This window comes from Vicugna pacos, chromosome 2, assembly GCF_048564905.1.
Source record: "Vicugna pacos chromosome 2, VicPac4, whole genome shotgun sequence".
In the NCBI taxonomy this organism is placed as follows: Eukaryota; Metazoa; Chordata; class Mammalia; order Artiodactyla; family Camelidae; genus Vicugna; species Vicugna pacos.
Window position 1 is genome coordinate 67,207,564 of NC_132988.1, and position 20,427 is coordinate 67,227,990.

At 34.1% G+C, this 20,427-nt stretch overlaps 1 protein-coding gene across 1 annotated transcript in view; it reads right to left on the reverse strand.

Annotated features, from left to right (window-relative positions):
- UBA6 (ubiquitin like modifier activating enzyme 6) overlaps positions 1-20,427 on the reverse strand; it is a 69,526-nt gene that overhangs the window by 44,096 nt on the left and 5,003 nt on the right. Inside the window, exons 3-6 of the mRNA XM_006217846.3 lie at positions 7,224-7,318; positions 6,664-6,692; positions 3,327-3,421; positions 2,656-2,767 (exon numbers count right to left, since the gene is read on the reverse strand). Coding sequence (XP_006217908.1) covers positions 2,656-2,767; positions 3,327-3,421; positions 6,664-6,692; positions 7,224-7,318 — 331 coding nt within the window. The remainder of the gene's footprint in view (positions 1-2,655; positions 2,768-3,326; positions 3,422-6,663; positions 6,693-7,223; positions 7,319-20,427) is intronic.

Consider the following 20,427-nt stretch of genomic DNA (forward strand, 5'->3'; position numbering starts at 1 on the left):
GTAACTTAGAATCATAAAGGTCAAATATTTCCCTAGGGTTATTCATATTTATGGCAAAAGCAGGTTGAGACTCTCAGTCTCCTCCCAGACTCTATTTGCCTGGTTGTTTTCAATAGTGTCTTATTTTCATACTGTATATTTAATCCCTTCTTTTAAGATTTAGTCAGTTTGAACATCTATATTTTATAGTCCCTATCCAACAATTCTACTATCTGAAATTCTTGGAGGTTTAATTCTATTGTTTATCACATCCACTGATTCTTGATCATGCTGAACTGATTTCTCCTGTCATATTATTTTGTATTACAAACACAATCTCATACAGGCTTTATATACTGGAATATACTGTGGCCTGGTTGATGGTATATTCCTCTTGATATTTTAGTTTTGTTTCTGACTGGCATTCCAGGGTAACACCAGCTCAGTACTACTTTTTATGTTAAGTTCTCAGCTGGGGAAATTTTAGACTACAGTGGATTGTAAAGTTCACTCCAAACTCGTGTGAAGGAATGGCTATGGTTATAAATTCTGAGAAAAATCTTTGTTTCATCCAAAGCTCAAGAGAAAATGGAAAAGCTTCTTGTTCTGATGGGCAAAGACTGTTTTCATATACCCTTTTCCTAAGGGTGTAGCTTTCTGAAGTTCCAGGGAGCCACAAAGAAGTGATAGGTCTCAATTACATTTTTCTGTCTCATGTAGATACATTTTGTATCTTATTTCTGTGTGACCATTAATTCCTAAGAAATGTGGTTACGGAGACAGGCAAATCCTATCCCTGAAAGTGACCACAGCGAGTAGTTCACTGTTCTTCTAGCTACTGATTCATTTTTGGTCTCTGAGCACTTCCCTAACATTTTTTTGAGCCCATGTAATCACTGAAAAGGAAGGTTATTAAGCAGGTTCTACTGCAGAAAGTGTACAAAGCATCTTTGTAGCCGGATGGATTTCAAGTTACCCAATCAAAAATGGAAGTCTACACTGATTTTTAAGTAGGTGTGATATTGTGATTATAAATCAGAAGTATATATTTTGGTCTTCAATCAAGGTTCCTGGCATGTAACTCCTAACACTCTTATAATTTCTACGTAAGAGCTACAAGGGCAACTTGTGTTATAATATTTCATTTAGTCCTACTTCCTGAAGTACCTCCAGAGTGATAAAGGTGAAATGAATGTCTTTTGTTCATAACATGCCTTTTCAGCCACACCTGAGTTTATGTTAATAAGGTGAGTTTTGGGAAGCCCCTAAGGATGCGGGCTGGTTGTTAGGGGAACCAACCTTATGATCTGAAAGTCAGAACTTCAGCCCCATATCCTAGACCTCTGGGGAAGGGAGAGGGGCTAGAGACTGACTTAATCATTAATGGCCAATGTTTTAATCATTCATGCTTACATAAATGTTTTAATCATTCATGTTTACATAATGAAGCCTCCATAAAAGTTCCTGAATCAGGGGCTGAAGAGAATTTCCAAGTATGTGAACATGTGGTGGTATTGGGAAGTTGGCACCCCCTCTCACATACCTTGTTCTATGCATCTCTTCTATCTGGTTGTTCCTGAGTTACAGCCTTTTACAATAAACTGGTAATCTAGTAAATAAACTGTTTTCCTGAGTCTGTGAGCCACTCTCACAGACTGGCAAATAAATCAGACCTAAGGAGGGGGTTGTGGAAACCTCTGATTTACAGCCAGTCCTCAGAAGCAGGGGGATGGCTGTGTGTGGGTTCTTGGGGGACTGAACCCTTAACCTGTGGGATCCGACACTATCATCTCCAGCAGGAAGTATCAAAACTAAATTAAACCGTGGGACACCAAGTTAGGGGTTCAGAATGTTGGAGAATTGCTTGGTGTTGGGGGAAAACCCACATACACATAGTCACATAAGTGCCAGAAGTACTGAGATCTTAAAGAAACACAGAAGTGTTTTTTTTTCTCTAGACAACGGGTAACATGATAATTTAATCACGAGAAAAATCTGGGTCAACCCAGTCACTTTTAGAACATCCGAGGTACTGAGAAGTTTTGTTGTTACCTGATGAAGATTAAATTGTTGATCCACATTTTTCACTCCTCTGTAATTGGGTTACACATTACTCTTTGCCCATGACCTTAGGAAGGGCAGAGTGTACTTTCCTGCTCCTTCACTTTGGGCTTGACAATATGACTTGCTTTACCCAATGGAATATTACTGGAGGTAACACAAACAGAGGCTGGAAATGAAAGTGCTTTGATGGTTACACTTGCCCCTTTGCATTTCTGCTACTGCTAGAAGACCATGTCTTAGGTAGCCTCCTGGTCCCAGAAGAGTGGTACATGGACCAGAACCCAGACTGTGGAGTTCAAGTTCAGCCTAGAACATCTGCACTCCAACTGACATGCAGATGCATGAGAAAGAAATGCATGTTGCTATAAACCACTGAGTCCAGGTAGTTTTTCATGCACAATAATGTGAAAATAGCTGACTGACATAATTACTTTGTCAATAGGCCCCTTCCCTAAAATAGAGGATCTGAAAAGTATTCTAAAAAAAAGTCTCTTAACCTGAAATTTTTTGTTCTGCTCAATAGACTAGGTTTAATTAGTTAATACTATATTAATACTTAATGATTTGCCTTGGAGTCTGTCAATAACATCTAATACAAAATGGAGTACTAACCTGGTATTTACCTAAGAAGGATAGATCTGTGGTTTCATTTAAAGGAATAGAAGATGATGTGACATGAACGTATGGATTTAATTCTGCAACATGTTGAAGTACAGCTTCGGCCCTAAAAAAAAAAAAAACAAAAAAAAAACCACACACACACACAGAAAACAATAAAAACCAAAACACCTTTACTGCTTTTTTGTTCAATAAAAATACTCAATCTTTCAAACCTGGGCACTTTGATGACATCAGAGGAAGCTGAATATTACACAATTTCACTGTGAATTTTATAAACTGGAGAGGGAAAAAAAGCTAGGACTTATTTATCTTTATAGAAAACTATATAATCTTGAGATGTAGCATACTGCTGTATTCCATAGTAAGTCACAAATCTCAAAGTGTACCCTTATAGGTCAATGCTCCTTAAGTCTCTCAAATATTCAGCAATAGTAAAGATCTCTTTAATAATCTTAAAGAAATTCATTCCTAGGTAGCAATGCGAATGTATTAAAATTTTGACAAATATAAATTAAATGTCTATGGTAGAGTGAATTTATGGTGATGAGTTAAAAACAACTATTACTGATCCATTATTTTAGATACAGAAAATATTCTAAGTAATTGCCACAGTAACAAACAAAAAAATCCTATGATAACATATCAAAATATCTTATGGTCACCTGTTTCTCATATTAACAATATCGTCTTCACAGAGAAAGAAGTTGGTTCCTAGGTCCCATGCTTGGCATTTTTCTGTATCATGAATAGTAAGTGCCTTCAAAAAAGAGAAAAATATCTGTTAAAGTCAGGATTAAGATAAGGATTCTCACTATCTCCAACACTATTTATACTGCACTGGAAGTATTTCCTGTGTAATTAGACAATAGAAAGTAATTAAAGGTCTAAGAACTGGAAAGGTTATATAAAGTTAAATCCATTCACAGATGGTATGACTATACACATCGACAAACTCAGAAAAGTTCATGGAAAAATTACTTTAAACAGTAAAAGAATGTAAATTTAGAAAAGTATATTGAAGCATGTTCAACCCTGCTCAAGAATGAAATTCCCTTTTTCATTCATCAGAATAGCATAAATCCAAAAGCTTGACAATGTACTGTATTGCTGAGAATGAAGTGAGTCAGGCATTTTCACACATTATTGGTGGGAACATGAAGTGGCTCAAAACTTCAGTGGAAAAATGTGGCAGTTGTTAGCAAAATGACACGTGCATTTATCTTTTGACACAGAAATCTCACTTTTAAGAATTTATCACAAAGACAAACTGGAAAAAAATTTAAAAATCCTTATGTACAAGAGTATTAGTGCAGCACTATTTGTAATAGCAATAGACTGGAAATAATTAAAATGTCCACCAATGAGGAACTGGGTACAATTACATATGATATATCCACACAATGTATATCCATGCAGCTATTAAAAAAAAAAGACTGAAATATATGTATTTATTACCATGGAGTAATACCAAGGAATGCTGTTAACTGATAAAAACCAAGGTAGAAGTAAGTATGACATTTTAAGAAAGACAGGTGGGAATAAATATGTACGTACACACACACAAAGATGTGCACATCTATATGTATGTATTTCCTTACATTTAAAAAGCGATTAAGAAAAGAAAGTGATCTAATAAGGGAAGGAGGAAATAGGGTAGAGATGCTAAACTTACCTGAATATACTCTGCTTTATAAATCTGACTTTGAATTATATGTCTCATATAATAGCAAAACTAAATCAAATTAAAAAAGCAATCCCTAAAAATCCAAGGCAACGTGAATAAATGGACAAAACTATTTGAATTTGCTGTGTAATTACACAAAGTAATTCTTTAACATGACTTAAAAAGCAGTTAATTTGTCTGCCAGCTCCAGATGGGCTAAATCCTAAGGACTAAAAAGAAATATCTTATATTGTTTTTAATAATCATATTACTATTAATAATGCTGGAATTGTTATTCTAAAACTATGTCATAGACAAGTAGAATACAGGGTAAAGTAAAAAGCAATCAGGTTCATGTCATTAAGACCTAAACCCTTATATAAGAGAAGAAACACAAATATAAAGTCTAAGAAAAAATATCCTATAATCCTAAACTTGAAACTCAGAAATTTCAGTTTTCACTCATGATGAGTGCTCTAGCTCTGTCCACTGATAAGACTTTATAATCAGTGAAAATCAAAAAGACTACTGGAGCAGTGTGAAAAGGACTCAAGAACTTGAAGAAGATCCCCCAAAGCAAAGATGAAGCAATTTGAGTATCAAGAATAATAACAAGTACAATGGCTCAAAAGACATTCAATATGGTTAAATCCATTAGTTTATCATGATGTTATCATGATACAAACAAATCATACAAATTTCACTGGTCACTGTTGAGGGATGATAGGAAACCAGTGATTTTGAAAAGTAGAAAATAAAGGGGGGAAGAAAATCAAACATTTCTCCTATCTTTTGTACATGTATAAACAAACTATACTTTAGTGAAACCAAACAAGTATAAATGGAAACTTTTCTTTCTAAAATACTATTTCAGCTAATAAATGAAGAAGAAATGACAGAATCACAATATCACAGCCCCAAGAAAAAAATGAATCCAGGGAATGATCATTAATAGGTAGTAATAATCACAAAAAGAGAGAAAACAGAATATTATTTCCTCTTAATGGGAGAACCCAATATCACCTGTGAAGCAGTAGAACCAAAAGAATCAAATCTGAATCTGATTCTCTGAATATAACTACCAGTTTACAGGAAATACAAGGATGGAGGTATATGAGATAAATGACCAACTTTCTTTAACAAGTAAATCGCAAGAGAGAAAATTCAGGAAAGGAAAATCCATTGATTAAAAGAAACCGAGTTCAGTGTATGAGCTTTATTTGGATCCCGATTAGAACAAAACAAATTTTAAAAAAATTTTCATAAGACAATTGGGAAAATTTGAACTGTGAGTAGATTCTTGATGACTATAGTACGCAAGTTTCTAAGACAGCCCCAATGATCCCCACTTGCTGGTATTCAGGCCTTTGTGCAATCCCCTCTTCTAGTGACTTACTTTTAATGGCTACAGTGTAGGTGATATAATGCCACTTCTGAGATTAGGTTACAAACAACTGTGATTTGTCTTGCTAGCACATTCCCTTTCTTGTCTTCTTGTTCGCTTACTCTGATGAAACAAACCACCATATTGTAAGCTGCTCTATGAAGATGGCCATGAGGCAAGGAACAGAGGGTGACCTCCGACCAACAGCCAGCAAGAAACTGAGGTGGATATGTGAAGTGGCACAACCTTGCCACTGAATCATGTCAATAACCACATAAGCCAGCTGGGGAAGCAGATCCTTCTCCTACTCTCAAGATGACTGCAGACTCTGTCAATATCTTGACTAGAGCTTTGAGAGAGACCTTCAAAAAGAGGCATAAGCTAAGTTGTACCTGATTCCTGACCCAAAGAAACTGTTGTTTAAGTTGCTAAGTGCTGTTGTTTAAGTTTCTAAGTTTTGGGGTAGTTTGTTTTGCAGTAATAGATACCTAACTTCTAAGGATAACAATGAAGAAATGCTTACATTTTTAGATGTGAAAATGATAATGTGGTTATGTTTTTAAAAGGTACCTTTACCTTTTAGAGGTATATACTAAAATACTTAATGATATAACAGGATGTCTGAGATTTACATCAAAATAATTTGGCAGTTAGGGGTCAATGGTGAATGGGAAGGAGATACATGAAACAAATTTGCCCATGAGCAGATAATTGCAGCTGCATGATGGGTACATGGGGTTTCACTAAAACTATTCTTTTTCTGTATAATTTTGAGATTTTCTATAATAAAAAGTTTTTTTTTTTAAAGAGGAAAGTACAGCATTAAAACAATTTAGCTACTAATGAAGAAGCAATAGTTAGGCCAAAGTGTAAAATAACATTACTATTATTGAAGAGAAAAAAAGAGTTCACAACAGACAATTCTTCTTACCAAGGACATTTACTCACTTACCTTAATCCCTGCAAGAACAAGATTCTTTGCTATAAAGGGAAAAAAAAAAAGGAGTAGCTTAGTATTAGTAATTGTGTTGTACATTAGATACCTTTGTGGATCTTGGTCACATCTCTGACCGAATAATTTTAACTTTTTTACTACTTATGAAATAGGTTCTTTAGAAAATACAAATGAACAAGAAGCAAACAATAAAATTTTCATAATCAAACCACACTGAGATAATCACTCAAAACTTTAGTGTATGTATGCTTCCAGACATGCTGTTATGAATATGTGTGTGTCTATCATAATGAATTAATAGATACAGAGGAAGATCATTAAATAGCTATTAACATCACAAAAATAGAAGCAAGAGTCATTACTGGTTCCTTGTGGAAGAATGTAATAGTATAATGAAATAATCTTGCCAAAAAAAAAAAAAATCAAAACTGAATCTGATCAAAATTGTGGATCTAATTTCCTTTATAGAAAATAATACAAGAGAAAGGAGTTAAATTCTTTAAAAATTTGCTTGCTCAAAAGTGTCATATAAAATTATGAATAAAAATACTGCTTACCAATTTCCAAACCAAGACCACCCATACCACTTAAGAAAACATGGGACTTGGCCATCTTCTGCATTGCTGTATCTCCAAGAACGTATCTCTGTCGACTACATGTAAAATACAATGAAAAAAAAATTATTTCACCAAAATTATATAACCTTTTAAAATTACTTGCAAACTAATAACCTAGCGACTAGATCCTGCCCACAGACCTGTTTTGGATTAACTGCATAGTGTTTAAAATGTCTGAATTAATAGCCAAATCTATGAAATACCTTGAAAAATTAGAAAATCTGTCATCACACACCACATTCCCTCACGGCTACAAACAGAATTGGGTAGGAGTTGCCTTGTTTAGAGGGAGGCCTATGTGCTCTAGACTTGCCCCAGTTCCCATTCTGCTCCTCTCATTTATTACCTCAGTGGCCGCTACAGACATTTGAGTTTGCAGCCTCCACTTGAAGCCTTTCACTGTGAAAAGGATTTCTCAGGCAAAAATTTGTTCCTTCATTGGAGTTTAGATGACTTAAAATTAAGCATTTTCAAACATTATTTTAAATATAAAAGCTGTTAAATTATGTAAAGGACCTTGTTAGGTCATCCATTTTAACAGCCACAAAGTAGTATCAGGATGGGAATTTCAAAAAATACACATTAGCAATTTAAAAAAAAGTCAGATACAGTAATTAAGTCAATAGCAAGAGTTTATTTGAAAGAACAGTGATAAACTTGATATTAGACTACTTTTTGAAGATGTGAACTTTCCAATGGATTCTTATGAGAATCATTTGAAAGATGAGCTTAGTATAAATTAATAATTCTAGAAACCCTAAGGTTGCAAAAGTATTTCTTTTGGAACACAAATACATGCACATATACACATGCTGGCTTAATGCATGTTTGTTTAATACCTAGATGCTTATTTAATTTCCATATTTCAACTACTGATACTCAATATAAAAGCCTAAAAAGGGCTCTCTTGTTTAGTAAAAAGAAACTTTATAAACACAAGCCATCTTATTTCCTTCCTTATTCCCTATAATATATAATAAAACCTACACTTTTCTTTTTAAATTGGTATTCACCATTTCTGCTTCAGAGATAAAATTGATTCATGTATTTATGAAATATTTATTGACCATCTACTATGGTATGAACAGTGTATTATATACACTTCCAATCCTTACTTGTGTACCCTTAAACAACATATTTAAGTTTTATCAGTTTTGGAACTTTATATAAATGGGATTATTTCGAACGTCTTCTGTGTCTTGTTTCTTCTGAATGAAACTATACTTACAAGATTATTCATATCAATGCATATAGCTGTTTATTAATTTTCATTTCTGTTGTATTATACTAATCTACTGTGATAATATACCATAATTTAGCTATTCTACAGTTTTGGACAGTTATCAATAATGAGACTTACGAGCATTCTTACATATGTCTCATGGTACACATGAAGTTGTTTCTACAGTGTATATATCTAGGAGAGGAAAGGCAGGGTTAACTATTAGATAACGCCAAGCTGTTTTCCAAAGTAGATGTACTGATTTACTCTCCACCTAGCAGTATATCAAAGTCCCCATAGTTTCACATCCTTAACATGTGAGAAAAAGTTAACACAGTAGGGCTGATCTTTAGCTTGCTTTTGGCGCTAGTCCTTGGCTAGTGCCTGTGAATTTGGCTTTTGAAATGTTTCCTATGCTAATAGTTTTCCTCTTCTATTTGTTCCCCTAGTTTCCTGAAATAAAAAATTCCTTAATTTTTATGTTTTTTTTTCTAAAATACACATGTAAAACTTTAACTAATCTTAAACAGCATCTCATAGTGCTTTAGATTATTATTTTTCAATTTTAATTATGATTTTCTTAACTTATGGGCTAATCTGAAGTATACTTTAAAATTTCTGATTGTATGAGGAACTTCATAATTATCTTTTGTGTTGACTTCTAGCTTAAATGCATTGTGAACAGACATCACAATCTATATAATTGTACTCTTTAATATTAGTCAAGATTTTGGTCAATTTTACAAATCTTCCACGTATTCTTGAAAAGAATGTGTACTCTACAGTTGTTAGATACAACATTCTTTATATGAGCATTGGATTACACTTAATAATCATGTCAATGAAATCTAGACCCATTCTGATTTTACTGTTTGCTTCTTCTCTTGATTACTAAAAGCAACATTTAAAAAATGCTTCGCTATGATTCTGTTTGTCTATTCTTCTTACATGTCAGAACCTGAACAGTGCTGACATGTAAGAATGACAGCTAACACTCAGTGTTCATTATGTACCACACATTTTTTGTGTGTTTTATTTGTATTAACTCACTTAATCTTCACAAAAATTCTATAAGCTCAATTATTATTCCCATTTTTGCAGAAAGGAAAACGTAAGCACAGAGAAAATAATTAACTTATGAATAGTGGAGGCAAGATTCAACCCAGCCAGTCTGGCCTTAGCATCCATACCCTTAACCACTATGCTACACTACATGCACATTAAGAAAGTCAAATCATTCTACAAGGCTTTTACAGGAAGACAAAAAATCAGTTCCCTACCCCTGATTCCTAAACCCTAAGAACAACCACCTTCAATTTTCTTAGTTATTTCTTCTAATATTTACTGTCTTATTTCTCAATAAGATGTCTGTACATTTATTTCTTGACTTTTCGAGAAATAAATTTGTACCTATTAACTTCCTACTAAGAGAGATGGGATGACTTTTCTGAATATAAATCTGGTCAAATCATTTTCCTGCTTTAAAAACTCCAGTGGTTTCCTATGTCCCTTATGATAATCTAGACTCCAGTATTAGTCACAAAGCCATTTAAAATGCAGTCTCTCCCTGGCTCTCTAGCCTCATCTTTGGTCACTCTATCATCAAACTCCATGTTCCAAGTATAGTAAAGGTTTTCAGTTCCTCTCCCTCAGCATTTCAAGCCTGAATAACTCCTACTTGTCCAAAGGTCTCAAATTATACATTACTTTCACCCATGATGCTTCTCTCAATACCCCTAACCTTTCTCAAGACAGTGCTGCATCATCTTTTATGTGCATCCATAACACTCAACATTCAATCTACTGTAATACTTACCATAGTATATTTTCACTATTTGTCTATTTTTCCTAGGAGATTGTAAATTCCTTAAGGCAGGGCCTGCTTTATTTACTACTATATCCCCTATGACTAACAGGGCCTGGCACAACTGGCACATAACAGACACACAAAAACTTGCTAAATTAATGAAAGAAATGAACTTGCACACAGGAACAAGAACAACACTTTTATGCTCCACGAATCAGAGGACTTGAATTCTTTTTACTATATTCACAGTCACAAGAACTACATTAAAAGTATGTTTTTCATCTCAGACTTGTCTTCATCAATTATTTTTAAGATTACTTTGGCAAATAATAAATAGCCATGACATAAATGTGGCTATAAATGACAAAGAACATCCAGACAAAAGAATAAAATTAAGATTATGAACCAAGGTTTTCCAAAGAATCATATAATCTCAGACAGATTCTCAACAGTTACCTAAATTATCTACCTTTTCAATCTTTGGCCACCAAGGGTAAGGGTACTAAGTAAGCACCTACTTTGTGCTAGGCAATGTCAGGTACTCTGCAACTGACACTTAAATCCTATGAGATGGGATTTAAAGAGCTGAGCGTGTAACTTCAAGCCCAGCACTGTTGTATTACAGCTGACTGTATTAAGTGGACAGGCAACATTTCAGTGAATGTATCTAGTGAAAAAAGAAATTTCCAGAGCTATCTACTCTACTTTTAGAGAGCCCTATTTATCAAAGATTCCTCCTTTTATGAAGGTACAACATCTCCCTGTAGTTTTCACCACTAGTCCTAATTTTACCTCCTTGGGGCTATAGGGAACTCGCCTAATCCCTCTTCGATGTGACAGCCCTCCAAACATTTGAAGAGGGTATTTAGGTTCCAGAGTCTTCTTTCTCCAGGCTAAACATCTCCAGTTCCTTAAACAATTCCAAACATGACATTATTTGAGTCCCCCTGAACACTCTGCTCACTTTCTTCTGGATGTACTTAATTATCTTCATGCATTAATTTAATAAAATCGCTATTTCAAGCCAGGCACTGGCACTGTGTGGTGATTATGACAGCAATAACCTCATGTGAGGCACTATAAGGATTAAATTAAGTAAGAGAAAATATATAAAATACCTAGCAGGATGCCTGTGATATGTTATTGGGAGAGATAAATCATCCATTATTAGGTACTACATACGGAAGTACCAGAAACTAAGGGAACCTTTGAAAAGGAAGTGATTATCTCTATCAGCGGAGGTCATGGAAAGCTTCACAAATAAGGTTCATCCAAGTTGAAATCTGAAGACTTAATAGGTGCTAAAAAATGAGTCAAAGAAGGAAAAGCATTCTATGCCAGGAAAAAGAAAAGCATGAAAAAGAAAGGCATATACATAGTATATATGTAAGGCTTCCACTTCTGGCCATGGCTAAGTACCAGGGATCAGATTTATCCTTTTCCTGTGTTAAACAATTGAAAACTGGACAATATAAATGAAACAGATCTCAGACACTGAACAACAGGCAACTCACCACAGTAATCTCAAAGAAGAAAAACAAATGAGGTGAGCTTTACGATTGCCCTAGCCACTGCCTGGAGCTTCTAGGCTGCAGCGCAGGAAGAGAAACCCAAACAGAGCCTGGTGGTCTCCTGGAATTGAAGAGACAGAGCTGTGAATTCAAGGCAGTTAGAATTTCTGAGCAGAGAGATGCACAGAGAGAACCCCATTATTCCGTAAAGGGTTCTCCTTGAGTTTTCAGCTAAGTAAGATGAGGAAACAACCTTGAGATAGGGAAAGAATCAACTGAAAAGGGGAGGTGAAACAATCACTGTTGTTTAAACTGAGCTAGAAACAGTTCGTGTTCCTCTCCAGCCAAATGGAAAACCTTGTAATACAGAGGGCACTAGATAGAATACTCAAAAAAATATTACATCAATACTGAGGAAAAATTAGCCCCAGAACCGAGTCTTCTCTGGTCTCACCTAACAAAACTTAGAAGTAAGCCTTGAAAAAATAAAATTACTTTTGAGTAACTTAACTGTGTCCCTGAAAAAGTTTAATATTTCAAGGAATTAAAAATTACCCAACATTTAAAAAGGTAAAATTCATATGTCTGACACACACTGAAATATTAGATACGCAAAAGAGCAGGAAAATACAACTCATAATGAATATAAAAATAAAAAATGAACATACTCAAAAACGAAAGATGATAGAATGTGTAAAGAAATTAAAACAATTAAAAATACAATTCATATGCTCAAGAAGCAGCAAAACTTCTAGAGATAAAAACTATAAAAATCTAAGATGAAAAATAACACTGAATGAAATGAACAGATTCAACATTGCAGAAATGAACCTGAAGACATAACAACAGGAACTTTACAAAATGAAACAGAGAGATGGAAAAAAAATAAAAAGACTGAGAAAAATAAACAGAACCTTAAGCAAGCTGTGGGACTTCACTTGGTCTAATACATGTGAAATTGGGGTCCCTGAAAGAGAGCGGAGAAAGGGGGAGGGAAAAATACATTTGAAGAATTAAATAGCTCAAAAATTTCCAGGAACACACACTCCAGGAACTCACAAACCACGATGCAAACAAACCAAAGAACAAGACATGTAAAGAAAACTGTACCAAAGCATATCATAATTGTTTAGTACCAGGGATCAAGAGAAAATATTAAAAGCAATCAGAGAAAATAAATCATCCGATTTACAGAGGAAAGTAAGAATGACAACTGACTTTCTCCCAAGAGGCAGTACAAATCAGATGACAGTGGCACAACATTGTTAAAGTACTGGAAAAAAAAACTGTCAACCTAAAGTCTATACTCAATTTCAAAAAAGTAAGACTTCATTAAACACACAAAAGCTGAATGAGTTCACTGCTGGCAGAACTTCACTATAAGAACTGTTAAAGTAAATCTTCACACCAGATGGAAATCTTAATTTACAAAAGGAATAGAGAATATCAGAAATGACAAATACATAGATAAATACAAAAGCTTTTTTTCCTTATTTTTAATATCTGTCTTAATCAACTGTTTAAGCCAAAACCAATAATGTATTGTGGGTTTATAGCATACGTAGAAGTAAAATGTTAAGATAACAATAACTCAAATTCCAGGATAGAAGAAACAGAAGTATACTGTTATAATTTTCTTACAGCATAAAGGAAGTGATACAGTAAAATTTGGACATACACTGTAATACATTACAGATGTACACTATAAATCATTAAGTAATTACTAAAAAATGCAAAATAAGGAAGTACAGTTGACCCTTGAACAACACAGGTTTGAACTGTGTGTGTCCACTTATATGTGGATTTTTTTCCAACAAATATACAGTCAGTCCTCCATATCCATATCTGCAGATACGGAGGGCTGACTGTATTCACTGTACTACACCACTTAACATAAGGGACTTGAGTATCTGTGGATTTTGGTATATATGGAGACTCCAATCCCCCATGGATACTGAAGGATGACTGTATAGTAACATGCCAATAAAGGAGATAAAATATAATTAAAATGCTCTATTATTCAACAAAATAAAAAGAGGAAAAAAAAGGAAAACCAGTAACAGATTAGGCAGTTAGAAAACAAATAACAAAACAGTATCAATGTTCCATATTAAATGTAAATGGTGTAAACACTCTAATTAAAAGACAGATTGTCAGACTGAGTAAAAAGAAAAACCCAACTACATTCTATCTACAAGGAACCCAATTAAAATATACAAATCAAAGTAAAAGGGTGGAAAAAGACACCTTCCTACCAAATAATCAAGAAAAAACTGGACTATTTTAATACCAGGCAAACAGATTTCTAAGCAAAGAAAATTACTAGGATAGAGGGCCATTTCACAATGATAAAAGCATCAGTACATCAGGAAGACATAACAATTTTAAATGTTTATGCACTAATTCGGAACATCAAACTACGTGAAGCAAAAACTGGTAGAACTGAAATAAGAAATGTACAAATATGAAATTATGGATAACAACCCTCTCTCAATAATTGGCATAAAGAATAGACAAAAAATCAGCAATGATACAGAATACCTGAACAACACTATTGATTGATTCAACCTAATTGATATTGATAGGACAATCCAATACATAACAGAATACACATTCTTTTCAAATGCACACAGATCAATGACCAAGATAGATCATATTCTGCACCCAAAACTAAGAACAAATTTAAGTCACATCAAGTATGTCCACTAATAGCAGTGGAATTAAATCAGAGATTAACAATAGAAAGATCTCTGAAAAAAAATCCCTCAACATTGGGAAACCAAATAAGATGCTTCTAAATAATGCATGGGTCAAAGAAATCAAAAGAAAATTTGAAGTTTTCTGAACTGAATAAAAATGAAGACATATCTGTCGAACACATATTAAAGCAGTGTTTAAAGGAAAATTTTTAACATGAAATGGATACATTAACAAAGAAGAAAGGTTTGGTGCAGCCACTATGGAAAACAGTGTGGAGATTCCTCAAAAGACTAGGAATAGACTTACCATATGACCCAGGAACCCCACTCCTAGGCTTGTACCCAGAAGGAAATCTACTTCAGGATGACACCTGCACCCCAATGTTCATAGCAGCACTATTTACAATAGCCAAAACATGGAAATAGCCTAAATGTCCATCAACAGGTGACTGGATAAAGAAGATGTGGTATATTTATACAATGGAATACTACTCAGCCATAAAAACCGACAACATAATGCCATTTGCAGCAACATGGATGCTCCAGAGAATGTCATTCTAAGTGAAGTAAGCCAGAAAGAGAAAGAAAAATACCATATGAGATCGCTTATATGTGGAATCTAAAAAACAAAAACAAACCAACAAAAACAAAGCATAAATACAGGACAGAAATAGACTCATGGACAGAGAATACAGACTTGTGGTTACCGGGGTGGGGGGTAGAGGGTGGGAAGGGATAGACTGGGATTTCAAAATTGTAGAATAGATAAACAAGATTACACTGTATAGCACAGGGAAATATACACAAAATGTTATGATAAATCACAGAGAAAAAAATGTGACAATGAGTGTGTATATGTCCATGAATGACTGAAAAATTGTGCTGAACACTGGAATTTGACACAACACTGTAAAATGATTATGAATCAATAAAAAATGTAAAAAAAAAAAACAAAGAAGAAAGGTTTCAAAAATCAATGATTTCAACTTCTACCTCAGGAATTTAGGAAAAAAGAGCAAAGTAAACTCAAAATAAGTAGAAGAAAAAACCCTCAAAAGAGAAGAATAGAAATCACTGAAATACAAAAAAAATTTTTTAATCAAACTAAAAGCTGGACATCATAGATGAATCTCAAAATCATTATGCTAAGTGAAAGAAGCGAGACTCACCAAAGGTGTACATACTGTATGATTCTGTTTATAAGAATTCTAGAAAATAAAAACTATTCTACAGTACAAAAAGCAGATCAGCGGTTGCCTGGGGAAATCATAGATGGAGAGAAAAGAGAGGAAGGGATTACAAAGTGGCACAAAAAAAATGTTTAGTTGTGATGGATATGTTATCTAAATTGTGGTGATGATTTCATGAGTCTACATATGTTAAAACACATCAAATTTTACACTTTAAATACTTCAGTAGTTTACTTTATATTAACTCATATTTTAATAAACTGTGGGAAAATATGTATTTATGTTGAGAGATACTACTTCATGGGCTTTTCAACTCCTAGATGTCTCTCTAGATATACCTAGTAGGCGATGTCCTGAATGCTTTTTATCTGGGCCCTTTCTCAAGATTATATTTGCAACATGTAACTTTGAGGTATGGAGTGAGTTTCTCTCCAAGACAAAGAGAATGCTTGCTTACTATTTTGAGTGGATCCCCCAAATTCAGTGTTCCTCAGCCGTAAGTATAAAGCATCCATCTGGGCCCATGGCATCACCCTAATGGGACTTGGGAACAAGGGGAACCAACACCATGCTGATGCCCATCCTATTTGCTGAATCACAAGTAATGGAATACTTTGCCTCTGACCAAGATGTTTCAGATCTTCTGTTAGCATCCACTAAACAGTAATAGGCTAGTTTTTAAGCTTGTAATTAGGTAAAATCAAATCCTAGACCCTGACAATATTTACATAAAATTCGACAAGGGTAAAGGATAGGATGTTGGAAGGCAAAGTGGTGAGAAGTTGACATGGAGGCTAAAAAGAAAGATAAGGCCCTAACTCATCATAAATAATTAGGAATGACTGTCTCATAGGTACTATTCTTCATGATTAATTTGCAATTTGTATGTATTTTCTCATTAAATATTTGTTGAATAAATGAATGTATAAAAAAGTATGAATGAAAGAAATTACTAGACTTAAAAGGTTAAGTAACTTAACACCATACACTCATAAATAGTGGAGAAAGATTCAAATTCAGATCTAATACCAAAGTTCATACTCTCAGGCACTGTTATGCTGTATCCAAAAAAGGACTAAAATGTGTATTATACAGTTTGGCTTCACCAATGCAGATGATGGGGAAACAATTTAGGATTTTAAACTGAAAAGCCATAGACTCTGAGATAAATGTCAAAAATACCACTTTAAATAACTTATGAAAGATGAATTAGAGACAAAAATAGTTCTAAAGAGATCATGTAAGATAATATCATAATAGTTCAACTGTGAGATGCCAAATGCAGGGAGAGAAAAATTGAAGAACCGGAAGTAAGAGTTATCTAAAAGGAACTGAAAGGATTTTAAAAAATTAACTGAATTTGGAGGATGACAAATAGGGAAAAATCTAAGATGACACCAAGGTTTCTAGTTTGGTTACTGAGTCGGTGTGGCATCAATTAAACTTGGGAATGGGAAGAGGAAACGAAAAGGGATCCAATGGTGTTAAGTACTACTTAATGCTGAGAACTATTTTATATTAACAGTTTTTTCATAAAACCTTTAAGACTAAGATACTATTCTTAAGATATAAGATATTATTCTCATTTACACAAGAGAAATACAAGCAGCAGAAAGATTAAGTAACCAGTTTCAGTTCATATAAATGTCAGAATTGAATGTGAACATTCTCCTCTATCTCCAGAGACCATGTTCATTCTACTGTACCAAACTGTTTCTATAAAACATAGACATCTGCTGAACACCTGCCTGGTTTATATTTAAAGCACCTTGCATGCATTTAAAAACAAAGGTCTTGAGCTTGGAAGGAGAAAGCTGAAGAAAGAGACTCAAGTATCATTAGCATGCAGAGATAGTTAAAATCATGGAAATGGATGATCCGAACTGAAAGAAAAATCCTAAAGTTAGAACCTGGCATTTATGGTGCAGGCAAACAAGACCTAACAAAAGCCTGAGAAGGAAGAGTCAGAGGAGCAGAAGCAAATCCCAAAAGACTGTTATCTCAAAAGCTAGTGGAAAGGGTTTCTTCTACAATTCCATTAGAATAAACACAGTTTTGATACTACTTTGGTTGTATTAACCCAGAAACTTAAGAAAGTCCTGATTCTGCTTTGATATTCACCCCTTCTTCATACAGTGATCTCTTCACAGGAATCTGTATATGTAAGGAACATTAATTAAAAGGAGATAGCAAAATATCATTTTATTATTATTTGAATTAGTCTTAATTACTTCCAGTGGAAAGTTCTTTGGTAAAAGTGGAGCTAGAAAACCAAGGTTGGAGTCCTATATTGGGACTCCATTTCTTCAGATAAATCTTGTGATGAGCAGGCTTAGGAATATCTTCAGAAGGAAAGAAATGGGCAGATCTACAGAACTGGCTCAAGCCTAACTCACCCAACAATTTGCCAGCAATAAAAATAAATAGGTGCTCAGAATGCTGTTCAGAGTGGTCCCCCCGGCAAAAAAAAAAACAAAACAAAACCAAAAACCTTTAGATTCTGAAAGTAATTTCAGATTTAGTTGATTAGTAACTACGAGGTGATTTAAGATTGAGTAATAAGAAAAAAGTGAGATAGATTTAGAAAGAAACTGTTAAGGTAGGCATTAAAACTGCTCTAAAAATATTTCCTACCTAAATATATATACAAATATCAGAAACTTAGTAAAAATTCAAGAATTTTAGATTTTAGAGAGTTTTAGTTTTACAGGAAGGCCTAAATGTCTACAAATAATTATAGCCTGAGACTCAGTTATTCGTATCTGGGGAAAACCTGTATATCTAGTAAACATTAACCAAATGTTAATTTTAGTATCTAGGAAGAAATAAACAATATTTAAAGTATTGACCTTACAAATATCAACATATAAGATGCCAAAAAGTTACATATTTTCTTTAACTTTTAGGTAAAAATGAATTTATGTGTATCTGGTCTGTTAAAAGATGTTCATTTGCTCAAAATGCCCCAATTCCAGACAAAAAATAAATTCTCTGTCTATCCTTCCATCTGACAAAATTTTCCAGATGTAAGACTATTACACTGTAGCAGCCTCATATCAGACTCCAGCAGATGTTGCACCTTGTCCTCATACTGGTTTTGTTTTAGGATGAAATGTGTAAGTACTCTCTCAATATCAGTATCTCCTAATGTTAGTACCATATGCACCTTTTCCAGACTTCTCTGTCATATCTCTTGATTCTTTCAGTTTTGGATCCTGCCCACCCACTGAACTGTCAACAATCTTAGGTTCCAGACCACAAGTCCAGCTGAACCCTCTGTCTTATTCTAGTCATTCAATAATCATTTAATGAGACTCTTTTAAGAATTAGACACTTTGCCATGTTCCTTGGCTTGGAGAAACTTACAGTCCAACAGAGGTGACATACATGTTAAAAAAAATACTGTGAGACAATATGATGAGTACTTTATTAGCAACAGGAATAATCTGCTTTAGGACTGAACAGGAAAGATTAGAAGTAACTCAGGTAAGATATCAGAATAGACATCTGAGTGATTCTTAAAAGGTCAGTAGAAGGTGCTTTTGAAACACAGGAGGGCACTCTAAGAAAAAGACAATTGAGGTGTAAAAGTAAAAACTACATTTGGTAAGGAAGTAGTCTATTACGGTCAGTGCATTTAGAGGAAAAAGTAGGTTTAGACTAACAAATAGTGTTGGGAAAATTGGATTTCTAAAAGCAAAAGATGAAAAAATGAAATCAGACCTTTATTTTACATTATACACAAAATCAACTCAAAATGCATTAAGGACTTAGATGTAAGACCTGAAACCATAAACTCCTAGAAGAAAACATAGGGGAAAAGCTTTTTAACATTGGGTGTGGCAAGGATTTCCTGGATATGACACCAAAAGCACAACAATATAAGCAAAAATAGACAAGTGAGACTACTTCAAACTAAAGTTTCTGCACAGCAAAGAAACAATCAACAAAATGAAAAGGCAAACTACAAAGTGGGAGAAAATATTTTCAAACCATATATCTGAAAAGGGTGTTAATCTCCAAATTACATAAGAAACTACAATTCGAAAGCAATCTCTCTCCTCCCCCCATCCCAATAACCTGATTAAAAAATGGGCAAGGACTAGAAGAGATATTTCTCCAAAGACGACACACAAATGGCCAGGAGGGATATGAAAAGGTGCTCAACACCACTAATTGTCAGGGAAATGCAAGACCATGATGTATCACTTCACACCTGAAAGGATGGCCATTATAAAACAAAACCCCAGACAATAACAAGTGTTGGTAAGGATGGATAAATTGGAATCCTTGTGCACTGTTGGTGAGAATATAAAATGGTCTGGCTGCAATGGAAAACAGTATGGAGGAGCCTTAAAAAATAAATAGAACTACCTTATGATTAAGCAATACATGATCATATATGAACTGCTATATATGATGCCTAAATTGCTATATTCTATAACTTTCAGTTAAGCAAACTGACTGTAAGCAAACTATAAGCCAACTTATGTAGCACTGCAAATGGAAAGTTTAATCTCTGATTTACTAAAAATTATGTTCATTAACCAGCCATTATAGGTTTCTCAAGGATTGTAACAAATAATGAAAAAAAATTATCCAAAGCTATCTCAATGAGCTGCCATTTACTATCCCAAGAATAAGATCAGAAAGACATTAAAAACATCATAATTATAGATTAAGGTGACTCTTGAAGTATAATTATAGTCAGAAGA